Here is a 22,577-nt window from a genome sequence, read left to right on the forward strand (position 1 = left end):
TGACATCAGACTACACAACACTTGAACTACGTCAGATTAGAGCACCATTGTGATTCTTGTAAATTCTTGCCTTTACTTGGCAGAGAGACATCAGACTGCACGCTGAACCCCAACCAATCATAGCTTCCATGAACAGCATGATATATACAATCTGCCTCTGTTCCCTCCTGGCCGATAATACAAAGGTGATCGGCCAGGAGGGAACAGAGGCAGATGTCCAGTGTCAGGAACAACTATAGTGCCTGAAGGGTCGGAGAGCACTTCATAAACATTGTAAAACTATGCTAGTCTTTCCTTAAAGTCTCAGGTGTCCTGGATGTATCATTGGTTTTAAAGTTGTCCTGCTTGATGCTCATCATTGTTCCAGATGCTCCTTGTACCAGTATATTTCACCTTGCAAAACAGTGGTTGGTTTTACTGGAGATTTTAGTACCACATGGTCGACACACTGTTTCTCTCCAGCATGTACAAAAGTGGTGAAAACAGTGTTGCCAGCTCTAACAGCCTGTTGTAGCATATAGATAAGATCTTTTTCATGGAACACTTTTCATTGTGATTAATAGTTGTTGCTTCTTGGATGAGTGACAGATATTGGTCTGAACACAACTGGAAATGTGATGGTCCGCTGCTCTGACTTCTTTTGTGCCCGTAAAGGAGAGAAAGGGAGAGATGTATAAACCTGTGGCGTGTGCTTGTGTTTTTACCTATGAAGTTTCCTATGAGGCAAGAAGCAGATAATGTTTCTGACTTCTAATGGAGACACTAGTATTTCTCTTTCTTTGTTCTTTTTTTCCTCCCGCCACATACAGTTAACTATGATGTAACATTTTAAAAACTGGACAAAAACACCCCATTACCACCTGGTACCACACGGACGTTCACACACACACATACTGTACACAGTGATACACAATTAAGAGCACGGAGAAATGTATGTGAGCTATTACATGCACATATGCTTTTAAGCATTCGTGCATCGTCCACACACGTCAGACCAACACATACATAAACATGTGTATCAGATTCCTCCCACCACCCAGAGTCAGCTCCACGCTGTGGATAAAGGTTTTTCAGGGTTGTTTCTACCCAAAGACTGTTTGTGTTTTGGGGGGTTTTCTGAGCTGTGGTAGCTGAGATCATAAAACCTGTGAGAGCTTTACAGCAAGGCCACTGTTTGGCTCCCAGCTCATTTCACCACTCTGTTGTGTGTGTGTGTGTGTGTGTGTGTGTGTGTGTGTGTGTTTGTCTTCTCTATGTTTCGGTCCCTTTGCAAAGGTTTTTACAACCTTGGTGTTACTTTCATAGCTTTGGACTCCATTCTAGATATGATAACTTTGGCATGGCTCTGTGGATGGCAGTGGTTGGTTGGTCCACTGCTTTGGTCCAGGAATGGGCTAATGGATGGAAATAACTGAACAGCTTTTTGGTGGATTGCCATGAAATTTGGTACAGACCTTCATGATCCCCAGAGGATCAATCACACAGATTTTAATCCCCTAAATTCTGCACTAACACCACCTTGAGGGTGACTTTTTGGTTTAGTGAAATGTCCAAGCAGCTATGGGATGGATTTTCATGAAATCTAGTACAAACATTCATGGCTCCCAGAGGATTAAACCTAATAGCTTTGGTGATTCTCTGACTTTTCTTGTGGAGTATCCCATGAGAATGACACTTGTGGTTCAGAGAGAAATGTCTTGATAACAATTCAGTGTATTGAAATATGTTTCAGACATTCATGTTCTCCTTGGGATACATTTTATGTAGTAACTTTGGTGGTCCCTTACCTTGAGACTTATCCAGTACTTTTTAGGGCTAATTAGAAATTATTAGTATGCTAACACACTAAACTGAGATGATAAACATGGTAAACATTATACCTTCTTAACGAGAGTGCCTAAAAACTTGGTGCATGGTTTTGCGGGACACGTTTAGGCAAGCACCGTTATCATCTTAGCCCATGCTCTGAGCGCAAATTCATACTTCATTTGATAACCTGCTTTTCAAGAATGCATAACAAAAATCCTGATCTTTGCAGTTTGGTGAAAATGATAAGTAGGACTGAGTATCAAAGTGTGAGCAAGTTTTATCTCTAAAATTTGGAAAATTTGGCAAACTAGACTGAATAAAACAAGCCAAGTGTGAAGGCGTATACACACTGTTTTCCTATAATTTGTATATTTGGTCTCACACCTGTATACGTGGAAATTAATATTCTATCTTGTAAGCTTGTTTGGACCGGATATCTAATGGATAAAAGACACTACACTTATAGCCTACAAAAATACAGACCCCACATTTGAGTAGATTGAAGCTGTTGGACATAATTTAGTCCATCGAAATGTCTATATATTTTTGCACTTTTCAATTGTACGTATTTTCCAGTACATGGTTATGGTGTCCGCTTTGAGAATTTATCAAAAAGTCATTTGAAAATCTGCAGGGATGTGTAAATGCAGTTGCAGCCGTGCTGTGCCAGCAGTACGAGCAGCAAAAATCTTAAGTGTATCTTTGGATATTGATGATCACCATAACTAGTCCTTCTCAGGCAAGAGCAGCCGGCACCCACAGGAACGATACCCTGCAATCCTTTTTCTTGTCTACAAGTGAGGATTAGAATATGCAGTTTACAAAATCCAGTCGAAATTAATATATATTTTTAAATCCTTGAAGATCCACTCATTACTTAAAGTCTGTGTAATTTAAGAGAGACATGAAAAACCAAAGTAATGGTCAAAGTTGTCATACTGAAATTTAAGGTGTGGTCAATGGAACTCATTGAGCAACATTTCTCTGACTCCAGCTGCTGCAAGAGGCAGCAAAACATCCTTTATTTTTATAGTTATAGTTTACTAATGGAAAACTTGCCATGGTATGAACAGTGGTTAAAAAAACAGTCATGACTCAGCCTTGAGCAGAGTGACTGTCCGCTATTGACCAACGAACTGACTGCAGTGTTCACAGCTCCACCTTTTAGTGCCAGATATGTGTGCTAGGTACCCCAACAGAGGGGGGGACCGAAAATGGGGACGGTACGGAACAGTTCCATTGGTACCATCCACAACTTTTCACAATGGGTACGGAAAAAAGTGCACTGAACTGAACTGAACTGTACTGTACTGTACTGCTCGGTGGAAACGGGGCTAAAAAATGACGAGATGAGAATAAGCCACGTTTGTAGCGCAGGATGTAAGGCGCTGACCTTAGGTGATATACCAAGTTTTAAGAGTCCCTCTTCTTAACATCAACATTTAGGCATTGCCATTGTGTGCATGTTAGCATGCTGGCATTAGCACTAACATTTATCACCATTTCACATCCTATTAAAGATGTATCAGTCAGAGAACGTGTCACTTCAGCAACACTACAGACATGAAAGCAGGTTTCGTTCATAGGAATACTTTGCAGCTGAATCCTCACAACTGAACTGTGATCTAAAATGAGATACAAACCGTGCTCTGTCCCTGTACATCTGTGTGTGTCTTTCACTCGTTGTCCTCTTCCCACAGCACTTCTTCCCCTGATCTAAAATTAGTGGAAATCTTTTTTTTTTAGTGTATCTGGTATCATTTCTGCAGCTCTGACAGTTGTTATTTTGGTCGTAACCTCACATGACAGGAGCGTGCTTATGTGTGTACCATCTTCAGTGAATGGAAAAGGGACACTTTTCTGAAAGCTGAACTCCCAACACATTTAGGATGTTTGGATGCTTTTCATATTTTGTTGGCTGTTTATAAGTCTGTGGTTGCGAGGCTGTGGGTCGTGGCAGACGTCTGCACAACAACAACCATCCCTCTCTTCCCTCTGTCTCACGTGCTCTCTCTGTCTTTCCATCTCTCCACCTATGCCTCTTTATCACTTTGTCTTTCTTCTCTGTCTTTCCCTCCACTCTCTAAATATTGTTTTTACCTTCTGTTTATCTCTCTCAATCCCTTTGTCTCCTTTATTGATCACCACAGTAAACAGATGCATTTCTCCGATGGTTTGGATGTTAGCGCCTATTTTCCATGACATTTATTTATGTGTGTTAGACTTGGGATTTGCGCTGGTGACGGTGTTAAAGGTCGAGAGTTGTTGTTTGTTTAGAACAAGTGAATTGATGCTAGCTGACGGAAAGTGTTTACATGCATATTAATGTGAACGTGCACGGCTGTGTTTGCGTGGCCTGTTCGCTTCGTTCTGCCAGCGGTACTTTGGGTCTGAGTCCGGGCCAGTGGTTTAAGGGAATTGCAGATCCTCGTAAATAGCGCCGTGTGGGTTTTTGATTCCCGCTGTCTCTTTCTATCTGACTTCTGCAGAGTCGAAAATTGGAGATTTATTTCTGGCACTGCTGCCTGCTGTTTTTGTTGCCCAGTGCTTAGAACATGTTGTCTTAACAAACATCATCCTTTGCTGCAGGATGTTTGGTGTCTTTAAGCCCGAAGGCAGTGTTTCGGAGAGGAGCTGTATCATTTCAAAGACGCGCCCTGTGAGCGCATTAATCTCCAAACGACAACCTTTTATGAGCTAAGAGAGACATGGTTGTTGACAATACATTTTTCAGCTAATCCACTGGGGTTTTGAATGGTTTAATTAACTGAAGTTACTCATGAAGGAAATATGAGTGCTTTATTCTTGAAATCTGAGATTTTGTTTTCTTCCAAATGTGGCTCTATTAACTCTATTAAAAATATATTAAAAAAAACTAAATAAAAATTTTGAAAAACTATGCTTTCACAACATAAAGGATACAATCATACACTATACACTTAATTTTACTATTTTCTTTAATTTAATTTCATCGACTCACGACCATATCATATGGTATGGAGTACAAGCATCATGTACAATGACAAAACAATGGCACATGGCATGGCTTACTTTAACAAAGGAAGGAAATTCTTTAAAAAAAACACCTAGTTCACAAATAACTTTTGGCTTATCTGATTGTAATAACAAAGTTAATTCAAACATAGATGGACAGTTTAACAAATACCTTTCTCTGTAAGTCATTAAGTTTACATTCTGACATTCAAATAAAATATGGCACTCATCTCCTACATGATTATCATCACAGAGGCTGCACATCCTCTGGTTTCTATCCAGCTCTTTATATCTTCCAGTTACTTTAGGAATTCTTGTGTTTTTTACCCTTAAATAACAATCCCTCCATCTAGTTCTTATCTTCAAACTCTACAAACACAGAACAAATCAGACTGCCTCAAATGCCAAATAGCCCCTTATAGCATTAATTATGAAGAGAGTATACACAAAATAAATAAATACATAAAATGCAGGAGGTTATTACAAAAAAGAAAGTAAGAATTATGATTTTACTTGTATTTTAAGTTAATTTAGACTAGGGCCCGACTGATTCAATCAGCTGATTATAGCCATTAGAGAATAATCTGCAATCGACCAAAAGTTGGCCGATTGACGCCGATGTTAACACTTATATTTTTCATCACTAATAAAATGCAGGGAATATGGTGTTAAACCTACCTCTGTTAAATTGGCAATAATAAGAAGAACTCTGGTACTGTGAACATACATGTGAATGTCTTAATTCATATAGACATTACATGATTATTTCATTTCCCACAGGTTCACTGCCTTTTTGCACATCATATTTTTGATTTATTTTGTGTTCAAATTGTTCATATGCTGCTTGTTCCACACAATTTCTGATAATAAAAGTATTTGAAAATAGTAAAATGTTCTTCCTTCAATTTATATCTTTGTAACGAGTGTTTGAACTATATTTAAGCCATCAAAAGCAGGTATTTCGCGTTTTTTCAAAGTGAAAAACGTAAATATTTAATCGGCTGATATATCGGTTATCGGATTTTTTTATTCCATAATATCGGAATCGGCATCGGCCCCAAAAAATCTGTATCGGTTGGGCTCTAATTTAGACTGTCCTTTATTTCCTCAGTTGTTGTACACTAAAGTGTTTTTATCAGTTCTTTTAACAGTTGTTCTCATGTCTTGTCTGTTTTAATTCTTGTCATGTAAAGCACTTTGTAACTGTGATTTTAAAAGCGCTTTATGAATAAAGATTATTATTATTATTACTATGTTAAAGAGGAAAGAGATAGTAGCCCAGGTAGATCTGAATTTTTCAGATGTTTCCGCAACAAAAACTTGATATTCTCCAATTTTGAAAAAAAAGCAAACACTAGATCCCTCAACCACATATAATTGGATTTGGATGGTCCCCTTAGTATGCTCCTATCTTGGCCAGGTCTCCCCCTCAAAAGAAATTTCTGATTTCAACGGGACTTCCCTGGTTAAAACTGGGTTAAACAACAGCAACAAAAAAGAAAAGTCCTGAAAAGGTTTAGAAAGCAATTATGGGTTGAAGATTTTGAATACTGTATCTTTAAAGTTACACTGAGTTAGCCCACATGTGCTAGCTGCTAATTCTTACATTACACAACAGAAATTTTCACAATATTAAACTAAGCCTCTGCCCTTCAAATTCACCTGCATGAAATAATAAAAGTATGAATGAAGTATTTTCCTCCTGTAAGATTCAGGCTTCTGAAGTTGATCAGTGTAATTTATGTGACCGTAGTCATGCAGTGGTCCATAGGAAGTCCATTAGTGACCTTTGGAGTCTCGAAGAGGTCAAACTGTCTGACCTCGGCAGAAACTACGTGTATATGTTTATGTGTATTTATTTCTGCTTTGAAAATAAGAAATGAGTAGTGCTGCATTGGGTCAGTGGACGAGGTGTTGGTGATGAAGAAAACTAGACCCTGATAAAGACTGTTTACGTTGGTCATCCTTGTATTGATAAAGGATTTTTACTTACAATCAAAATGCATGGGATGCTTTTCAGACTGCCAACTGATGCCATTGACTTCTACTTTAAGTAAGCTGTCATTGACAGTCATAAGATCACATGAACTACTGTATGACAGCATAAATACTCGTGCACTGATTATAACTAATGTAGTGACACTGGAGACCATTTGGCAGGTGATAATTAATCTTTCAGTGGCTGCAACAGACATTTTGCTGCATGAATGCGGCTAATCTGAATCTTATTTACTCCTCTCTCTGTTTGCGTGATAACACACACACACGATATGAATGCTCAGATGGTCAGTGTATATCATGACTAAGTGCTCGCAGCTGGCTCGGTTAGAATCTCGGCATGTTCTTGACTCATGCTGTCCTGAAGATTAACAGCGCTCCTCCAGTCGACAGACAAGTCGCAGAGATTGATGGCTGTTTTCCTTGTGGCTCGCTGTGTTTTCAAGACCCTCATGTTGTTTCTTAGTGGACTGATGGGCTCGGTGGCTCGCTGGCTGCTGTGCGGAGTTTTGTATGTGCGTGTCTTTGTGTATGTGTATAAGAGAGATAGAGAGAATGAGAGAGAAAGGAGGAGTGACAGACAGAGGCAGAAAGTCTCTGAACAGTTGACGTCTTTTCTCCTGTTTGGTCACTGAGTGTGTGATGACAGGTGCCATCATAATGTGTGTGTGTGTTTACAGTTATTTGCATATATGTATATAATAATGAAAGCATTCAATTTTGTATGTTGTTAGGCTTAGAAAAGTTATGTTTCTCATGTTTCCGCTTTTTTTCCATTGATAATCAGGTGATTCTATCGATAGTTGCAGTGTCACAGACATTGATATTGTCGGTAACTTTTATTTAAATAATTGTACAATCTATAAAATGTCAGAAAACAGTTCAAAGAGCCCAAAGTGACACTTTGAAATGGCTTGTTTTTCGTAAGACGTGCGATTTTTAATGATGTAAAACAGAAAAGTTTGCACATTTGAGAAGCTGAACCCACCTAACATTTGACATTTTTCCTTATCAATTGATCCATTATCAGAATTGTTAGCAAATAGTTTTCTGTCAGCTCACTGATTGGCTAATCGCTGACTATGACTGACCCTTTTTTCTTTCAATTTTCATTTGTCATCCAATGTTTTATCATGATAGATGTGTGTACATATAGTGTTGGCATGTGTGTGTCTGAGGGTGTGTTGGTTGGGACTCATGTTCAGCTTGTTCAGGGTGTAGTGAAGCAGGATAGAGTGGGGGGTTTGAGAAGTCGACATTTCAATCACCACAATCCCCACTACACACACACACACACACACACACACACACGAACATGAACACAGACCTCCAGCCATTTGGTTTGAGGCTGATTCCCTGTGACAGCCTAAATATTTGGCTGCGTCCGGGCACCAAGGTAAGTGCACCCCACAAGAATGTTTTTACAGGGCGAGAGTGCGAGCAAGAGAGACAGAGAGAGACGGAGAGAGAGACAGAAAAAGAGGTTTTGGACAGAGATAAAGAGAGAAACAGAGAACACACACACAGAAAGAAAGAGAAGACCAACTGTATTCACAGCTACATATAAATGTGGTTTGTGTGCTGGCCATCAGTGTGACCTGCATGGATCAAATGTTCATTGTAACAGACCTCCCATTTATCATTTCAAGGCAGTGACAGTTGTAGGCACATATAAGCATATATTTATGTTTTTGCCAACATTTAGGCTGGAGTATAAACAGATGATGAATTTGAATATAGTAAAATACCAACCTGTTCTCAAACCCAGGGCGTAATGCAGCAGTCGCCATCGACGTCTTATTCCGATGCACAAGGCACCATTTAGCATCTGTATAGGTATGGAGCTAACTCGAGTGTAAACCTATCTGCGGCAATGATGTAGTATAAAGAGCACAGAATGGGTCAAACAAACACAGGACTTTCACCTAGGGGCAGGCAATGTGCAGCTGTGTGTATGTGGCTTTTACAAAAAATGATGTGGATGTGAATAACAGTTATTTTTTTTAAAACATTTTAATAATTCATTGCTGTAGGCCTGGAATGATTCTTACATTTTCCAGTTGAAAAAATGTGTAACCTATACACCCAAAGAAAAAAAAAAGTTACATTCTGAAAACTAAAGTGTGCGTCATATGTCTATGAGCTAACCCCTCTCCTAAATTTTGGTGAACCTAAATACTGGTGGCTAGTCATAGACATGACACGTATAATGTCATTAAAAATGGCGTGCTATCTATACGCCTTCCCGTGAGATTAGGTTGAGGGGACCAGTGTTTGTCATCTGTGTGACATGTTCTTTAGTTAGCGTCACGAGACATATGTGTCGTGTCATATATGTCACACACATGTGACACGTGACATAGTTGTTAGCTTATTTAAATTATGTAACAAAGTACTTATTTTAACCCAAACCGTGATTTCCTTTTCTAAGCCCAGTTTTGTTGCCGTAACTGAAAGTAGTTTTGGTGACAAAGCCCACATTTCCTGTGAACGCTGAAGTTTACTTTGCAGAAAATGAAACGCCACCCCTGAGTTTTCAAATCTGAGAGAATGTGTTGTAAAAGAGACTTGTAATAATATATTTTCAAAGAGGAACATCTAAATTTCTAAATGAACATCTAAATGTCTCCATAGATGCGCACAACTATATAATTTGACTACTGACTAAATGTTATTTAGTGCTTATAAATACTAAAATAGGGGGGTTAAAGAAAGGTGTTCCGTTGGTGGACTGACAGAAAATGAACAAACAGTACATGATAAAACATAACTTGAACTTTGATACATAAAACAATTTGTCAATTTGATAGCATGGGGGTTAAAATGACTTCTTACCCTGTTAGACCTTTCCTTCTATAAAGTCTTTTTTCACGTAAAAAAAGTCAAGCGTGCAGTGGTTGAAGCCTCTCAGATGAGTCGAATTATTACTTTTTTTTATCATTGCAAACTGATTATTTTGGATTTTGACACATACAATATGAATATGGTGTTGTGTTGTATGGTGTGATGTGCTGTCATTGTCTAACATTTTATAGATTAGAAGTTTCATTAAATCAACATTAGAAATAACTGAGTAATCAGTGGAAATAATCATTAGTTGCAGCTATGGTAGAAATGAAAATACATCGTCTACTTAAGATCAAACCAGGCTTAAATATATTCCATCCAGTGAAAACTAAAAAGAGAAAGAAACTTTGTGTGTGCACACAGACCTCAGCTGTCTGGCTCTGTGAAAGAGCTGTTCATGTCAACATTCATTGATTGAACTGTTCAAGATCAAAAGGAATAGGATATATCAATTATACCCGAGGATGGATTTTCCTTACAAAAAGAGGGGGGAAAACAATTTTCAGTCATCATTATTGTCAAAGATGTAGGCCTGGGGATTTTTCTCTGTGTGGCTTGGCGATGAAATCATCATCTTTCTTTTTGTCTTTTTTTTCTCGGTCTCTCGTATGTAGCAAAGCTAGGCCCCATATTTCCTTTCTTTTGTCTCGTATTTGAAAATTAATAAACTTATCTTCAAAGGTCGGCATTGAGCTCTGGAGAGGCTGCCATAATCCACGATGATGAAGCATTTAAACACACACACACATGTTCATATATACATGGTCAGACACATACATGTACATACAAACACACAGAGAAAAGACCTAATCTTGCACAGGTGTACACACGCTTACATGCACGGAAACACACACGTACGCATGCAGCGAGGAGGTCATGAGTGACCCAAGGAATGCAGGGGTCAAATCTTTAAAGACCTGGCTGATAGAGGGGATGTATAGGATCAAAGGAGAGAGAAAGGGAGGGAGAGATGGATGGAAGAAGGGATAGGAGGAGGAGGGAGGGAGGGAATGTACAGGATCAAAGGGGAGAGGAAGGGAGTTCAATGATGGGAGGATGAATGGAGGAGTGAGAGCGGAGGAGAAAAGAAGGAGAAAATGTGCTCTGGGGGGAGTTGGAAGGAGGGACTGGAGGAGAGAATAGGTGGAGGTAGGGGAGGAAAAAGAGGTGGATGAGGAGGGATAGAGGGACAAAGTGTAAAAACAATATAGATAACTCAAACTGACAGGTGTGTGTGTGTGTGTGTGTGTGTGTGTGTGTGTGTGTGTGTGTGTGTGTGTGTGTTTAAATAGTGGGTTGTCAGCCAGAAAGTGAAAGCTCACTTGTGCAGTGGTGAAAGATTTATGCATGTGCAGATGTGTGTGTATATATGTGTGTGTGTGTGTGTGTGTGTGTGTGTGTGTGTGTGAATGGGGAATGTCCGTGAATACCTGCTGAAAGAAGCTGTGACCATTTGTTGCAGCTGTGGTACCCATTGGCTGCTCTTGACAATCATTTCTTTATAAATGTGGGTTCATTTGAAAATAAATATATTTTCCCCATTTTGGAGCCCAGTTCCAGTGGTGGGTAGTAACATGGTAAACTTGCTCTGTTACACGTACTTGAGTCATAAATGTCACATTAATTGTTCTTCTTGGAGTCACTGTTTTGGAGAATATGTTTGAGTCTTAATCGAGTATGTTTGGGCTAAAATATATGTACTTCTACTTTCCGTTATTCAGAGCAACACACTTCTTGCTACTTTTACTGACCCATTTAGTGATGAGATTCCCTGACATGAGACAGCTAACCCGTTTGTCTTCCCAGGTCATCAAATACCAATGCTTTGCACACCCCCTTACACATTGTAACATATGGTCAACATTAGTAGGCGGACGCTTTTAGACCTAGGCAGTAAAAAAACCCATCATGTTTTGGGTTAAGATAAGTACGCTACATGATGTAAATATGTCACATGACTGAAGTACATCACATACCTACATAAGTTACGCAACGTTACCTTAAAACAACGTTAACCTTTGGTTTACAATAACATCAGGAAACGCTTATGTGGAGCGCCCACTAGCTTGCCTAGTAGAGTGGACGCCCCATGTACAAAGGCTGTGTCCTTGCTGAAGTGCCAGCAGGTTTGATTCCAACCTGTGGCCCTTTGCTGCATGTCGTCCCCCGTCTCTCTCCGCCTTTCATCCTGGATCTGTCCTGTCCATCCATTTTCATTTACTTATCTGGGACAGGGTTTTGGGGGCAGCAGGCCAAGCAAAGCACCCCAGACGTCCCTCTCCCTAGCAACGCTTTCTAGCTCCTCTTGTGGGAACCCAAGGTGTTCCCAGGCCAGATTAGATATGTGTCCAGCATGCTCTGGGTCTGTCTCCTACCAGTGGGATGTGTCCGGAACCCCTCCAATGGGAAGTGCCCAGGGGGCATCCTAATCAGATGCCCGAACCACCTCAACTGACCCCTTTTGATGCAAAGAAACGGTAGCTCTACTCCGAGCTCCCTCCGGATGTCCGAGCTCCTCACCCTATCTCTAAGGCTATCTCTAAGATCTCATTCTTTCGGTCACTACCCAGAGCTCATGGCCATGGGTGAGGGTTGGGAGGTAGATGGGACTAGTAAATCGAAAGCTTCACCTTTGCTGTCCTGTCTAATACTCTACTACTTTATATAACAAGTTTGTTTTGACCTCACTCCCTCTAGACTTTAGCTCTTTGTTTACTTTGCTCACCTCCGTTTCTCTTCTAATGCACTTAGCTGAACTGCCAATGAGTGATTTCATTACTGATGGGCTCCGCTGTGCTTACACCAATACATCTTGTTGAATCGGTCAAAACGGGGCAACAGTGGGAGACACACTGCACAGACAAAGGCGGCACAGGCTCACCAATCGCCCAACTTTGACCAATGCCCGACCATTGGCTTGGTGTGTCAGGGCCTTAGAACTGTGACCTTAGACCTCACCATTTTTTGGGTCCCATGCATTTTTTACAACACTGAATTCTACTCAAACAAACAAAATCAGTTGTGTGTCTGTATCTGCTACTGATATGAAAACCTAACCCCACGTTGTCTGGAAGATGACATAAAGGGCAAGTTATTTCCTGCAGTCCAAAGAAAATAATGTCGTCAAATAACCAGGTGTTGGTGTGCAAATGTTGGACAACCTGAAGACTATACTCCAGAGTCTCTGTCACACCCTGGCAGTGCTGCCGTGCTCCTGATAGGTCTTGTTTTAAGGCTGACTGGCCCGACTGACATTTCACTGATAACATCACTCAGCTCAGAGTCCCTATCCTTGTCTGTTTCTGTCTGCCTTCATGCTCTCCTCCTCCTCTGAGATTTCACTGATAGCATCAGTATGGAGGGTCCATTTCTCTCATTATCTCTCTTTCTGTCTTTTCTTCTCCCTCTTATTGGTTCAGCTGTCATGTTTCTTTCTGGTAGAAATCATAGACTGCTCCCCTCTCTCCGTCTTACTTCTCTGTGTATGATAGAGAGGGGGAGAGAGTTGTATTACTCTGATAACATCAGGGAGTCAGGAGGAAACAGAGGAGTTGTTGGAAGTCTTCATTTGTATTTGGGAGATGGCCAAGGCTCATTGAATTGGCTGCAAGTGCTGTGTGTGTGTGCATGTGTGTGGCTGTCTGAGCACATGGTTTGTCAACACATTTTGGACAGGTTACTTTGAAACTCTTGTTTCAACCCAGACACACACTTCTTTGCTAACACACACACTCGCTCACAATCAGTCAAAAAAAACAAGAGAAAGATAGTTGCATGCAGGCACACACACGCTCCTCTTTCGTTTCCTATCAAAATTAAATTGGAAATCAGGTTATCGAAACATTCTCCAGCTCCAGTGCCAGCACTTACAACCAGAGCAACATTAATTAGCCAGAGGCTTTACCATACAAGGAGTTTATCAAGTGTGTTTACAAGCGGCTCACATTGCACCAGAATCATACTGTGACAGGACCTCACATACAGTTTACATACTCTATACATTCATATACAGACAAAATGTGTTGCTGACACATTGAGATTAAATACCTCAGGTTATCTTATCTATGCTTGTTATGTCTATAGCTTAATAAGACGGCAGAATTGAGGCTGAAATACACTGGAGATGAAGCATGAAAGAAGTCCACGGTGAACTGCGTTTGAATGTTTTAGGCTCTCATGCCGTCATCCGTCCTGCTGTCTCCTCAGTACAGTTCAAGTAACTAATTATCTGATGTGCATAGATTAATACAGGTACACTTAACATTTGGAGGTTCACAACAACACTGTTTTAATGCGTAATGTATCCATACTAGGATCAAGCCTTCTCAAATTTCGGGGTGACACATGGGCACTCATCGAACCCAATTTCATTCAGATACCTTGAGGTGCGAGTTCAAAGGAGCCGTTTGGAGATGGCCGTGCCAGTTACCTTGCCAAAGTTGAGCCTAAATTTTGAGTAGTATTTAGTCGCCTTCCTGACAAGCTATGCTGACATGGTTCGTACCAAAGGACGCCTTAGGTTGTCTAGTTTCAAGAGATACCACCTTTGTGCTAGCTTAAAGATGATTAGCCACAGCCTCTTAAAGACTGTAATGTTGGCCTTCAGTTGTTTTTGCCAAGGGGACAAGTGGGGGGGGGGGTCCTCCCCTCACCTTGGGGGTGCCGCTGCCTCAGTAGGGCTGTCGCTTTTACTCATAGACTGTATGAAATAATGGACGTAGCTATCGTGACATCACCTACTTTTTGAGGGCTGCCATTGAAGCCTTGAGTTTTATCATTTCGGTCATCCCCATTGTATTTTTTTGGAGCCAGACGCGACCATATTTGGACAAGAGGGTGGAGATGTGGAGGAGCAAGGGGTGAACCTGACTCAGAGACTGTGGTGACGCCTCACAGACAGCCTGTCACTCATGCAGTCTCTTCCTTAAACATGCGTAACGTTAAGCTTTAATAAAATGTAAATGGTTGAGCAATAAAAGAATTCACCCCCATACTGTTGTCATGAATGTTGAAATTAGCTGTAGAGACCAAAATCGATTTTTGTACCATGCTGTAAACGTATTGGTTTTAGCTGTAAAGTTGGGCATTTTAACACGGGGGTCTTTGGGGATTTACTCCATTTTGGAGCCAGCCTCAAGTGGCCATTCGATGAACTGCGGTTTTTGGCACTTCCACATTGGCTTAAGTTTTTCAGCCCAGAGGTTGCTGCTTGGTTTCACGTCAATGAATGAATCACAAGTACAGAAAATGCAGTAAGTAGTTCAAATTTCACCCCACAGATTTCATCCCCTAACTCTAAACAGCGTTGCCAATTTGCCGTTGCTCTGCTTATTTATGTATTTGTATTGTTAAGGCTGCATCTGTTTCATTTGTGACTCCTCAGATTTGTTGTCATGGCACAGACTACTTGATATCAGCTTGATAATGGCACATTGATGTAAAATTTTGAGACCAGTAGGACTATTTTATCCGTTGTGCTTATAGACTATGAATTTTGAATTTGACTAGATTATCACAAATGGAGTATTCACTTTTTTTTACATGGTCCAGTGATGGATTTCAAATAAAAAGTGACAGCGCAGGGCGGCACGGTGGTGTGGTGGTTAGCACTCTCGCCTCACAGCAAGAGGGTTGCCGGTTCGATCCCGGGCGTGGGAGCCCTTCTGTGTGGAGTTTGCATGTTCTCCCCGTGTCAGCGTGGGTTCTCTCCGGGTACTCCGGCTTCCTCCCACAGTCCAAAGACATGCAGATTGGGGACTAGGTTAATTGGTAACTCTAAATTGTCCATAGGTGTGAATGTGAGCGTGAATGGTTGTTTGTCTCTATGTGTCAGCCCTGCGATAGTCTGCCGATCTATCCAGGGTGTACCCTGCCTCTCGCCCGATGTAGCTGGGATAGGCTCCAGCCCCCCCGCGACCCTCAAGAGGATGAAGCGGTTAGAAGATGAATGAATGAATGAAGTGACAGCGCAGAGACTCATTAAGCTGCCTCCCTGCTGTAGGTGCTGTAGGAGCTGTAGGTCCTTGTGTTGAGTGTGTAGTATACTTTAATGGAACTTCGTGAAGCTGAAATGTCTCACTTCTAATGATTTCGCTGCTGGCAAATTGATATTTGGCTCCAGTGCGTGCAGTTGATGAATAGATGTTACTGTTCTCAACAGACTAATGGTTTTTATGACTGTTGGAAAGTGATCCACTGTTTTATAAATGCAATTAATGTAACCTCTCCTCAGAGATGCTCTGCTAAGCATGCTTGCTACTTTTCTTGCAAATCCTAAGCTAAGCCAACACACTTCAGAGCGAGAGCAGCGAGGGTTTTTTCAGCCGAGCCGCCAAACACTCCAAATCTCCACATGTGGGAATCTGACTGTGATGATGTTTGCTCTGGATGCACACACCCACCCCACTCCATCTCAACAAGAGGGGACATTTCCATGACAAAGGACAATTATTGACTTTCATTGGCTCCGCTTGCTTTGATATCAGCAAGGGGTGTGTCTGTGTGTCTGTGTGTGCGTGCTGGAGGGGGGGGACAGGGGGCAGTGGTGGAGGAGAAGAAGAAACAGGGGGACCTGATGAAAGGAGCCGAGTGAGAAAATGCACCCGCTGACCCACGGTGCACTAACAGAAGAGGAGGATCACAGCAGAAAGAAAGAAATCATTCATTAAGGTTTTCTTTCTTTCACTCCTCCTCTCTGCTCCTGTTTTCTGTATCCTTCCTCACTTTCTTGCTTGTGTTTTCTTCCTGTCTATCTTCTTCCATCCTTTAACCTCCCCCCCTTTTTTACTTTCTTTCTTTTTATCTGCCTATGACTGATCCTCCCCCTCTCTCTCCCCCCTCCTCCTCCCCTCACAGCCATAATTTAAGGGGCTGAAAGGCACGGCGAGCGGAGAAAGAGGAGAAGAGAGAGCTGAGAAAAAGGGGAGACCCTGCAGATGAGGGCCTTCCTTCACGGACGTGGCACAGATGTGAGGGTGTTTTTGTGAAATGAGTTGGGGAGGGGCGGCGATAGGCTAATTTGCGTGGCATAAAGACGGGGCCCTTTTCATATGCAGAGCGCTACTTTGATGCGCGGCCGATGAAAGCTGGAGGGAGCGCAGGGGAGAGGAAAAGAGAGGGTGACGGAGGGGTTCTTTGTCCCATGACAAGAAGGCATCTGCTCCAGGCTGCCCTCCTCTCCTCCTCTCCTCTGCTATACCGAAGCTCCCACAATGGGCCAGCCCAGAGAGAAAAGTGTCATCAGAGCACCTTAGAAAACAGAACGTGAAAAAACCACAGTCGCTTGGGTCGGCCTGTTTGGAGTACGGGCATGCATATCAATACTGAATTCATTTGTCAAAGATCTGAGAGTACGTACACAGATGCACACTGGATTGTAAAAACACGCAGACATACTGTAGACACATTTACATACGGTAGTTCCACAGCTGACAAAACACATCTTCACTTTGACTGATTGCTCCCATTGAGAAACAAATAAGCCATACAAACTTTCCTCTTTTATGGGACTGGAGATCAATGGCTTGCAGGGTGAAAGGTGTGCATGTGTTTGTGTGCGTGTGCGTATGGTGGAGAGATCAGAGGGAGAGCATGTGCTGAGGTGAGTGGCGGTGGTTTCTGTGCGTCCGTGTCAGTCTTGGCTGTGTGCGGACTATAGGACCTTTAGAGAGTGTGTGTGTGTGTTTATGTGTATTTGTGTGCATGTATGCATATGTGTGTCCTCGTGGTGCTGATCACAGGCGGCAGGCTCACCAGGGTCCTCTCACCAAACACTGGCCGATTTCACGCTCGCACAATAGCTGAATCTCCGCAGCAGAGCAGAGGGAGTTTGGCAGGAAGAACTCAAACTATCTGCTTTGCTATAATAATTAGTTCAGCAGATATTTTACTTAGTTAACCCCCTGTTTGGGTTTAAGATCACATCTGGGTTGCTGTCACTCAAGAAGGTGTCATAAAAAGATGTGTGTGAGATCCATGTGTTTGTTGGTCTGCCCACCACTTTGGCTTCTACTCACGATAACTATTGGACAGATTGAGATGACATTTTGCACAGATGTTCCTAGTCCCTTGATGATTAACACTACAGACTTTGGCGATCATCTGACTTTTCCTCGCATGCCACCATGAGGGTTACACATGTTGCTTTGAGTGAAAATTCTCCACAACTTTGACTGTCATGACATTTTGTACAGACATTAATAGTCCCCACAGGATAAATCATCTTAACTTTGATCCCTTAACTTTTCATCCAGTGTCATCATCAGGTCAATGTATATACTTTTTCTAATACTTTATGACCAGGGATCTCATTTTTAAACATTGCGTACCCACAAAACCAGACTCGAAAGAGGCCAATTCCTACGCAAAATGTGTGCCCTATAAAAACAGACTTGATGGGAGAAACCTTGACCCACGCTTACGAACATTTTGGAGACAGGAAATTGGCGACGCAGATGGTGAGGAAGTATTATTTGGCACACAGCATTTTTGGCTTTGTCTGTACGTACCTTTTTAGTTTGGGTCCTACCCATTGTTCTATAAATGAGACCCCAGATACTTAAAAAACTTGTGACATTCCCCTCATTCTCAGCTGTAGTTTGATTTTAGTGCAAGACTATTTTACAATGATGGATGCATCCCCAGGGACGTCACACAATGGTTTGTGGACTCCTGTTTTGAAGCCCCAAGTTTGGCATTTTGGCCGTCGCCCATCTTGGATTTTTTAGAGCGACTATATTTGGACAAGAGGGTGGAGCCAGGGGAGTATGCCTTTCTGTTTTTTTTGTTTGTTTTGTATATTTCTGGTTGAGTTTTTTGGCATGAATTCACCAGAAAACATGGTGAGCAGCATGGAGCATAATGAAAATGTTATGGTGGTTACCTCTTTTTTATATCTCTTATTCAGTCTGTCTTTCAAACTAAGTGCCGAATAATTTGGAACAATGTTTGAGTGTTGCTCAGATGGAGACAGATGGAATTTGTGGTGGCGCGTCATTGCATCTCATTGGAAAAGGGGTGAAAATTAGCACATCCACCCGCGTGTCATATTTCCATGACTGCTGATCTATAGAATCGGAGCTGGAGCCGATAAATACCTGTGACTACCGCAGAGTCATTTGTCCTGGGAATGAGCCCGATTTTAACCTTTCCCATTAAAGACAAAAGTCAGATGTTAGTGGGTGTTTGTCTTTTTTCTCCAGTGGGAAAGGGGCTATAGACTGTGGTGATGGCTTGCAGACAGTCAGTCACTGAAAGCGGCCATGCTCTTCGTTATGTGTAACAATTCACCCCTCGTACAGTACACTTTGGGAAAATTAGCTACAGAGACCAAAATTGTGTGTTGTACCAGGCTATAAACATGTTAATTTTTAGCTATGAAACTGGGCATTTTAACATGGGGGTTTATGAAGCCTGAGTCACTCTCGGAGCCAGCCTCCAGTGGCCATTTGAGGAACTGCATTTTTTAACACTTGAGTGTCAATACACATTTGTAGTACGACCTCACAGAGCCCCCAGCATGGCTGTGGACTGTTAGTCTTGTCTGGATATGTTTGCATCTGTGATGAGCTGCAGATGAAACAAATCTTCTGCTTCTTAAACTGAAACCCATTTTCAGCTTTTTAAAATCTGTTTTCTGTCCCTTAATATCACAGCGTCCATCTATAATCCCCCTTCGAAGGTAGAAATATGAGCATTATGAGCAACATGAGCAGTTTTAAACTACTTGAGTCATTTTAAACTCAAGGAAGTTCTCCAACTTAAGTTAAACACATCCATATTCGTAATGCATTATTGATTCTGTAGCTTAATTTATTTACTCAACGTACTGTGCTATGCATAAGTTGCATCAATACTAATAAGTCAGATTCCTCTGTGTGTACTTGCTCTTGCTGAATCTGTACAACTATGGGGTTTGCGAGGAAAGAAAGCCTCTGGGGCTTCCAACTTACCATGGGGCAGCTGTGGCTCAGAGGTAGAGTGTCGTCCACAATGGGAAGATTGGCGGTACTATCCCTGGCATGTTCAAGTATCCTTGGGCAAGACACTGAACCCCAAATTGCTCCTGATGGCTGTTACCTTGTTATGTGAGTGCGTGTGAATGCTTACTGAGTAGCAGGTGGCACCATGTACGTTAGTCTCAGCCACCAGTGTGTGAATGGGTGAATGTGACACGTGGTGCAAAAGCACTATGAATGTCAGAGGATGAGAAAAGTGCCATACATGTGCAGTCCATTTACCATCAGGGTAAAAAAAACCTAATAAATAAATTGTTGTTGTTGTCTCATTCTAGGTGATCTTTGCCCTGAACCAGACGTTATTACAGCAGGAGTCTTTAAGAGCAGGAAGCCTACAGGTCCCGTACACCACCGAAGACCTCATCAGGCACTACAACTGTGGAGACCTCAACTCCATCATCTTCAATCATGACACATCACAGGTCAGTCTTACATATTGCTTGTCTTGTTTTTATCTGATCTTATCTGATCTTATCGAGTGAACTTTAACTACTTTCCCTCTAGTTATTAAGCTAAGGGTCATTGTGACCCATTGACCTTTTGGAGTGTCCCAGTGACATGACCCTTCACCTTTTACCTTCACCCCTAACCCTCTGACCGACCTTTCATCCCCCCACACCTCCTCCTGCCCACTCTCCTCTACCAGCTTCTCTAGACTATCACCGATTTAGCTCTTCTGTTCCTCCTTCCATCATCCTCGTCTTGCCTTTCTTGCTTTTATCGGCTGTTCTTCCATCTAATAATCCCTGTGCACCTTGGTTAGTTCAAATACACATTTTGAGTAATGGGTTTTTAGATTTCTCTTTCTTTTGAGAAAGTTGTTTGAAAGCGCTGGGAAAGCCAAAACAAATCCGCTTCCCCTCTTTGTCTTTTCACCTTCATGGATTGACTGAACAATCACCCCTACACCCTCCAGGTCCCTAACTTCAATAACGTGACGCTGCCACCCAGCGAGCAGGTGACCGCCCAGGAAATTGACAGCTACTTCCGACAGGAACTCATCTACAAGAGAAATGAGAGGATGGGGAAGAGGGTCAAGGCGCTGCTGGAGGAACACCCTGATAAGAGCTTCTTCTTCGCCTTTGGAGCAGGTTGGTGTTAAACACACACTGTCAAGGAACGAAGAACAATATTTTGTGATATTAAAGCATCAGCTCCACAGATGCCAGTGTTTCGGGCTAAAGTGTCAACACATAGGTCTTAAAAGTCCCTGCTCATCAAAGCACTCAATAAGATTACTTGTATCCCTACAACAAAATGACTTGAATTCCTCTTTTTGTTAGCAGAGCACTTCTGCAAAGGAGAGCTTAACAAACTGAGCAGCTTAACAAACTCATGCAGAGAAAGAGAAAACAAAGACAACTTAAGAAAGCTGAGACAGAAATCCTAGCTGATCAGCTTTCTCTTTCTGATCTGCAAAGCATTACAGCTCCATTCAGACGCAGAATTAGAGTATATACTATAATATACAATATGTTTCCACATCCTTCTTTTCCTTTTTGGATGGGAAAAATATCAGGATTAGCAGATTTCACATTGCACCTCAGGACACATCTCAGATTTTTGTGTTTCCTATCTCCTCCTTTGTTGACTCTGTTTGTGAAACTGGTATCGACAAGCAGTCCTGCAACTCATCAGCGGCTTAAATGACTAAACTACACTCGACTAGACTCCGCCATTGATCCACAGCTTTATCAGCCCAGGCTCAGAGTTGTCTTTCTCTAAAGCTTAGGCTCAATAAAACATCCTTTTATCAGGGCAGGGCCGACCAGAAACAGACGTCCGGCCTGTTTGAGGTCTTTCACATAGTTTTGGAAATGTCAGTTCAATTCTTTAAATACCTCATAAGTAGCAGCCACCTGATAAGAGACTTGACTTTAAACAGGGAGGATAAATAGACCAGATAACAGCAAAGAAGATTCCACATAGTTGTCTACTTAAACATGGATGCCTCTGTGTGTGTGTGTGTGTGCGTGTGTATTCGTGTTTCTTGGGTGGACAATGTATATCTAAGGCAGTCTTTATCTGGTGGTTGTTTCATCAAAGCACCGTTAACACCCAATAAAAAAGACAAGGCTGTTTTGTGATAATTTACACAGGCAGGTTTTCAGTCTAGATAAAGTATTTTAAATAGTTTTTATGTCATGCCAAACACGTAACCCTTCCCACACAAAATGGGGCTACATATCCAACAACAAAAATAGAACAAGACGTCTTGGGCATATGCACATAAAACCAAAGGATAAACATTAACTGTAACACCATATGTACCAGTGTTAATTCTGACAGCTATTTTAGTCTTAGTCATAGTCATGAGACAAAAATGCTTAGATTAGTTTTAGTCACATTTTAGTCATTTTTATCCTCCACAGTTTGTCTAGTTTTACCTGACAAAAAATTTCTACATATTTTTCAATCTTCAGACTTATCCAGTGAGTCTAATTCATGTGTTAGAAATTATAATTAAGGTGACAGGTTGTTTAAAAATTTCAATTAGACAGTTTTTTCCACAACTACAAATAATTTCTACACACTTAAAAACTTCATTTCCAGCAGTGTTTGACAGGTTTAAGGGGGGATTTACAAACATACACTTACTGATCGTCATTTGAAAAGCTCAACATCTTTTGATTTATGCTCTCAAAAACTTTGGCACCACAAATAACTAATCTGAGACAACTAGGATTTGTACCCAGGTTCATTTTAAACACTGATTTATCGATCTCACTGTTACGAAGCAGAAAAATAACTTGTGTACCATGTTAGTCTGGATGTCTCACAGAGTTGGTGATTAAGACTTAACTTTGATCTCTGTCTGAGAAAACTCTGCTGAGTTCAGATGGTTTACTCGCAGCACAGCTACACTCACAGATAACTGAGCCTCCTACCTGTCTGTCAGACAGCAATCAGTCC

The 22,577-nt window shown here is 41.5% G+C and overlaps 1 protein-coding gene across 2 annotated transcripts in view; it reads left to right on the forward strand.

Moving 5' to 3' along the window:
• trabd2a (TraB domain containing 2A) overlaps positions 1-22,577 on the forward strand; it is a 95,143-nt gene that overhangs the window by 26,089 nt on the left and 46,477 nt on the right. For both annotated transcript variants that reach the window (XM_049603801.1, XM_049603799.1), the window contains exons 3-4: positions 19,940-20,086; positions 20,581-20,755. In XM_049603801.1, the coding sequence (XP_049459758.1) occupies positions 19,940-20,086; positions 20,581-20,755 (322 nt within the window). The remainder of the gene's footprint in view (positions 1-19,939; positions 20,087-20,580; positions 20,756-22,577) is intronic.

This window comes from Epinephelus fuscoguttatus, linkage group LG18 (genome assembly GCF_011397635.1).
Source record: "Epinephelus fuscoguttatus linkage group LG18, E.fuscoguttatus.final_Chr_v1".
Taxonomy (NCBI): Eukaryota; Metazoa; Chordata; class Actinopteri; order Perciformes; family Serranidae; genus Epinephelus; species Epinephelus fuscoguttatus.